This window comes from Macrobrachium rosenbergii, chromosome 27 (genome assembly GCF_040412425.1).
Source record: "Macrobrachium rosenbergii isolate ZJJX-2024 chromosome 27, ASM4041242v1, whole genome shotgun sequence".
NCBI classification, from domain to species: Eukaryota; Metazoa; Arthropoda; class Malacostraca; order Decapoda; family Palaemonidae; genus Macrobrachium; species Macrobrachium rosenbergii.
In genome coordinates, this window is record NC_089767.1 from 39045296 (window position 1) to 39052195 (window position 6900).

Sequence of the window (6900 nt, forward strand, 5' to 3'; positions counted from 1 at the left end):
AAACAAGCACAAGGTAGTGGTCAATGGGTGCCAGGAACTGCTGGTCTGGTAACACTACTACAGAAGTGAGGGATACATTCTCTAAAAGCACTTGCAGCTTGGCTAACTTTCTTGTAAGATTCATAAAATATTTAATAACAACAATCCTCATATGCTGGTACCCATATGATGTAAGAACAACTCAGACCCTCGTAACCTAATCTGATATCTCTTTCACAAGAACATGTGTTACACCTTCACAGCAACCCCTTTCTTAACCCTCTGGATCACCAGACTGCTGCCAATCATGTAATTACATGCTGATTATGTTTCACCATTATTCTTGGAAGTTTTTCTTTGTCCATAGCTGGTTATAGAAATGAAGTCAGTCATGTTCTGAAATAGACAAATGTACAAAAAAAAAAAAAAAAAATTCACAGATATTCACAAATATATGACAGAAACAAACAAAAAACCAGAACGCCAAGGCGAAGAATGAACAGGAAGTGCATAAAAAACCGGCTTCTCAGCTAGAACGGGCAGTGCTCATCTTGTGTAAAGATGGTTTGAGAGATAACTACTGCTTCACGCCGTATGCGAAGGGGATGGAGGTCAGGCTCCACCTACTCCCTCTCCCCATTGGCTAACACACTCATGCCACCAACCTTGTTCTGTTTTTAAACTGGATCCAGCTTACGCTTTGAGATTTTCCCCATACATAAAGACAGAAGGGTTAGGCATTTGACCATTTCAGAATTTTTCTACAATGCACTCCTCATCCTTTCATTTAGAAGCAATGGTCTGCTTAAATATGAATACATTCAACTTGTGCTTTTTTCTCTCGATTATGAACTTACAGAAACACAAACAATATTAAAAATTATTTACTCTGAGAAATGTGTAATGACTTTAGCAATGGTATAAGTGACTCAAAGCTACCTACCATCCTCATAAACAATGCAAATTTTCTGTCCTTCACTGTTCCATGCCATTCCGCGCACTACCGATTTATTCCTGTTGTTTATCATCTCTTCGTACCAAGAACCCTGGAAGACAGGATCGAATTTACTATACAACCTCACTAAACTGAAACTTTCAAAAGAAAAATGTATTGTTTCATAAAGCAGATAAAAAAATATAAATTTTATGTCTTCAAAAGTACAGGAAAAAATGAAAATTATATGAATATCCCTAAAATCATTACAAATTTTAAAAGCTGTTTCAATAAGAAATACCCTTCACCTTCTGGGACCATTGAAAATAGCATTAAAGTAGATGTAAGCCTCATGAACCCTAAGTAATCATTCATGAGTTATGAATGTTTCGGATCTTACCTAATGGGGGTAACCCACACGATGCAGAGCTTTAGGAGAAATGTGCATTTTTAAATGACAAAATTTAAGAAAAATTAATAACTTGTCACCATCAAAATAAATTTCAATGATGTATGCCACCACAAAAAAACCACTAGCTACTTACATAGCATTCCTTGTAAACAGGCCTTTGAATAACCTTCATTTACCTATGCTCAGAAACACCATAGCATCACTATAAAATACATAGAGCATTAACATCATAACATCTGATTATAAATGAGGACAGAGATTTTGTACCAACAGGAGTGGTTCTCCAAGCTACTACATTACAGGTCTATCCAGTATCAAGTATATATGGTAAGTCCACTATCAAGTATATATGGTAAGTGGTAAAGCTACTACATTACAGGTCTATCCAGTATCAAGTATATATGGTAAGTGGTAAAGCTACTACATTACAGGTCTATCCAGTATCAAGTATATATGGTAAGTGGTATATATAGGGCTGCTAAAAGCCCAAATCCACTCTAAACTTACCTTATACAACATCCATACAATAATGAGCCCACTCTGGTCAGAAGACGTAAGCTTTTGGTGCGATTCATTCCAAGTCACAACCTGAATTGCACCACTGTGACCTTCCAAAGTTTGATTCATGGAAAGGTTTGAAGGGGCAGCTAAGCCTTTCACCTTGGTGTCCTTTCCTAAAATAAAAAAAAAAAAAAAAAATGGTACTCTTATAAGGTATAACACTATGAGTCCTTGAAGGTTCAGAAACTTCTTGTATGACAATCATGTTTCCCTTCTATCATCTTAAACCTGAACCACTTGATAAATAATCAACTAGCCTCCTTAAGTAGAAGCATTGATATCAACATACATACTCTGGAGATAGGCAGCATAATATGTATCGTACATCTAAAATGTCAACTGCTGCTGCCAGCCAGTGGGTCTCATTAAGGAACTGACCTCTAAATGAACTTACTGATTAACTTGCTACCTGCACATCTGAGATGACTATCGGCAACTGGTGCACAGTCAAGTTCAGCTGTTCTTTTTACTTTCATTATTACCCCTTTCTACAGTTTTCTCTCTCCTTGCATCAACATTAAAATAAAAATAACTAATTAAACTAGACTTCATGATACTGTTTCATTCCACCATTTTCTCTGGATTTTATGGTAATACTGCATCTCTACAAGAAGCCCGCTGACAAAACACTAAAGGGTGCATCCTGAAATTATTTGGGAACAGCATAAATTTCTGACTCACATCAGGATCAAACCTGTCTCTCAAGTGGAAGGCCAAGGCACTACCAACTGATCCACACACGTCAGAAAAGAAGTCTATGAAGAAGGACTTACATACTACTAACTATAATACTGCCCTTTTATGGAGAGGCAATAGAAAAAGCATACAAGCCAAACTCAGGTGCAGCAAGAAAAGTGTAAATGGATATTTTTTAAATAATGACCAAATTGCCTTCCAAAAATATTAAACTATAAAATCTTTTGGAAATAAAGAATATGAACATTATCTTTTAATTATGATTCTAAATTTCTAATTCTGTTGTCTGCTGTGATAAGCTCTAGTATCTTCTCAGAAGCTAAAGTCAGACTGATGGGTCTTCAAGTTCAAAGGTTCAACCTTAGAAACTTTATTGAACACTGTTCCCAATATTCTGTACTATTTTGCTATATTTGAGAAAAAAACTGTTCTGACTTTACATTACATAAAAATATCAGTCTTTAATAGCAATATGAAATAGCATTTTCTTTCTTAAAAGAATGTTAAGAATGAAAACTAAAGGTTGTTTGGCAAGGGAGATGCTACCTAGCAACAAAATGCTAAACTAACACCAACAATTCTTAGAAGAATAACTTCATATCTTGGCCAACCTGATACATACAACCAAAATATGGGGTTTGTCCTTGTATGAACTGAAACTCGAAACACTAACCTGCCTCAAGCTTTAGAACTTTTAACAATCCGTCATCTCCGCCACAAGCGATGTAACCTTGGTCCTTGTTCCATCCAACACATCGTAAACGAGTGTTGTTAGGGATGGCAATCTGAAGGGAAAACAGCTCAGATAAGAACAACCTCCTATATTTCCTTAATTATTAAGTATCAATTTCTGTGATCACTTTCAAAAATGTATACAGTATCTATATAAAAAACAAATCCATTTCTTATCTAATCAAGACATAGTATCAAGTTTTAAATAAGAAAATAAATCTGGTTCTAAAAGTTTCATCTAAATGAGTAAAAATACTAAGGATAAACATTGATATTATAATGGAGAAAATACCTTTGTTGGAGATATACACTGAAATGCCATGGTTAAATTCTGAAGGGTAATAAAAATTAAGAACTGATCAAACTGGTTTACCTTAAACCTTGTGATCTTAATACCTGTACAGTATTTTATCAAAAGCAAAACTTGAATTATATCATAGCTAAGATATGATGCAGGGACACAGGGCAAACAGAGGTTACAGAATGGTGACTATTATGTACTTTTTTTTAGCAAATTTGTGAGCCTGAGACCTGTTGACACAGCATGGATATATAACATTCAAGTTTTACCATTTTGCATACTCTGGACTAAACATCTTTGCTATCTTGGGGAGTAAAGCTGCAGAGGAGTTGTGAATTTAGGGCCTAATTCAGGAGGTCATTGCCTACTTAAAAGATCAAAGACTTATTTCTATGAAGGGGTGGGTTTAAGGTGGTGGGGGGGAGGAGGGAGGGAGAAGTCTTCGTCACCCTTGGGTCACCCAGCGTGACATCATGCACAGCAGAATGATGTGTTGCAACTATTCTATAAAAAGTTCGTTTCTGGTCCGAACTCCAATTCCACATGAGGGACAGTACTAAACATGGCGAAACAGTGAATCTACAGTGTTCTAAACTGTGATTCATCTAACAGTGGGTCAAATTATTTGCTGTGTTTAGTACTAGTCCCTGGGAGGTTGTCCCCTAAAGTCCCTAAGTGCATTTCGCAAATTTTGCAAATCCTCAGTTATTTAGTACTTTATTGCCCGGCTGGGGATCTATCAAATGTCCCTCCAAAGTCCCTACAGTGCATTTTTCATGTTTGAAACTTGACCTTTGAAAAATGACTTGAATTGCCCTAGCGCCAGGCATCCCATAGTTATTTAACAAAAACTTTATTATGATAAATTTTGCCGTATTAGCTATTGTGATAAAGGTCATTAGTTTTGCAAAATTAAATAAAATAACATATAAAAACGAATATTTTTAAATTTTTATTTTTTTATTGTGATAAATATTAGTTTGCAAAAATTATATGATATTTAAAAATTTTTTTTGTGAAGATTCGAAAGAATAAAAAAATCAAGTAGGGATGTTCGGACCAGAAACGAACATTATCCCTATTCTGCAGCACTGCCACTTAGGCCTACGGTCCTGGTAAAACAGCTCCTCCATGTCATAGGCCTAGCCTAAACCTTACTAATCTTGAGCACTGCACTTTGACGGTCGAATCGACTTCAACTGGCCTACCAGCAGTGATCCTGCACCAAAGACCTGCTTTATTTATGGTGTTAGTCTAGTTACTGTACAACTGAATAGGCCTATAGAGTCTACACCGCCAGTACATAGGCCTGCAATACAATAGCTCCTGATTATCGCCTTAAACCAAGACAGGCCGGTATATGACATTTATGCCTTCAGTTTTTCCTAACAGGTCGAATGTCCTGCATAAATAAGGCAGGCTAATTGGCATAGGCCTATAAGTTTAGCTTAGCTTAAAAGCCTCTAGGCCTACCGCAGTATCTCTAGGCCTAGTTATTAAATTAAGCGTGGCATTTTAGAAACTGCACATTCCAAAAATTACAGAATAATTACCTTTTTGCTAAGATAGATGAACATCTTGATTTTAATTTGTGTGCTATTCTTTGGCCATAGTCCTAGTCGAAGCGGAGCTGTTGATTTTCAAAGATCGACACGCGGAATGTAATCAGCTGGGCCGCGTTCATTAACCTCCTCCACACTGTCAGTTTTAGACAAAAGTATAAAACTCACAAAATTTTAGGAAGTTTGTTTCATTACTGATGAAAAAATTTCTAATAATATTAATCTCTGTAATTTACCTATTACATAAGATTCATAATAATCAATAAAATATAAAAAAACGAACTAAGCAATCACCGAACTGTTTTGAGTGCGTCGTAACCAGATAATAAACACGCCGGAATGTTATTTCAGTGCTTTATTTCCATCGTCGTAGAGATATTATGCATGTATCTAGTTTATCTTGCATACGTGCTATGCAATTCATGCTTTTGTTGCAAGCTAATGAATTTAATTGAATTCATGTGAATTAAATAAGCCGAATAATTGCTGAACGAGCGAACGGTCGCTTCGCTGTTTCCATGGCAACGTGTCATTCCTCTCCAAGTAAACATTAGCCGGAACAGGGCGCCAAACATGAACATGACTCGTATTGACCTTATTAATTTTTGGTATATTTCAAAACTAGTATTTGAAATACAAGTAGAGTTAACATGATGTTTGCACCAGTGGTTTTGTAACTGAAGACTGTCAATCCTCATTTCAAAACGGTATTACGTAAGCGGGGACGAATTGTACCAAATATGCTAGTTTTAAAGAACATGCACCAATAATCCCGGTGTCATACCATGTATCAAAATATTAAAGCTGTATGAATATACTCCCAGCAGTAATGCTGCTGTCTTATATAGGTCTCTCGCCTTTCATCAATCTACTGTCCTTACACCACATCAATCATAAAGCTATTGAACAACCTGGAGACTTAACACATCCTTGTCTGATACTTGCTTTTACACCAAACCAGTAAATCTTCCTTCTACATATTCCATCTTAATAACTTTTATTCACTCTTAAATCACCTTTTATATCATACATTCTCAGCGCTCCATACAATGCCTCTCGATTGATCATAAGCCTTTTAAATGGAGTGGCTTTGATATTATTCATTATATTAGCAATGTGTTCAGCCAAAGCATTACTTATTTATGAAGCATTAGTTATCTTATTTATTGGTCACTTACTTGAAAGGGTACTTAATGTAGTTCAGCTATTCTAGTACAATAATTATGGCCACAAGGAATGATTCATCACGAGATCAATATGAATTAATTTGGTACTCAAAACAAGCCAGACCCATAAACCTTCATTTGAGGAAATAAAGTAAGTCATCTAGTACAGTATCTAAAAAAAAAATCAATCTTAGCAGTTAAAGTGTGATGTAGGTATTTGCTCTCTGATGGTCAACTCACAGGTTTGGGGCCTGTTAACACTGTAATACATCTTGAATCAATTATGTACTGTTTTCTTGACTGATAGCATACATTCCCTCTCAACATATTCATCCTTACCCCTTGATATATTGGCAAAGATTATGGCTGTCAATTTTTGTAGAGATATATGAGCCAACTGCATAGCTTCCCAAAAGCATCAGGACATGATCTTATTTTCAGTCACAGAAATTACTTTAAGCCAGTAACCACAAATACATTTATATGGTTATGCAGGACAAGCAACTGAATAGGGATATTAATTGCTATTAACTATTAAATACTGGAAAAAATTAAGT

At 35.8% G+C, this 6900-nt stretch overlaps 1 protein-coding gene across 1 annotated transcript in view; it reads right to left on the bottom strand.

Moving 5' to 3' along the window:
- Oseg4 (intraflagellar transport protein Oseg4) overlaps positions 1-5332 on the bottom strand; it is a 22856-nt gene extending 17524 nt beyond the window's left edge. The window contains exons 1-4 of the mRNA XM_067129605.1: positions 5169-5332; positions 3256-3367; positions 1833-1999; positions 923-1025 (exon numbers count right to left, since the gene is read on the bottom strand). Coding sequence (XP_066985706.1) covers positions 923-1025; positions 1833-1999; positions 3256-3367; positions 5169-5192 — 406 coding nt within the window. The 5' untranslated portion in view covers positions 5193-5332. The remainder of the gene's footprint in view (positions 1-922; positions 1026-1832; positions 2000-3255; positions 3368-5168) is intronic.
- Positions 5333-6900: the final 1568 nt, after the last annotated feature.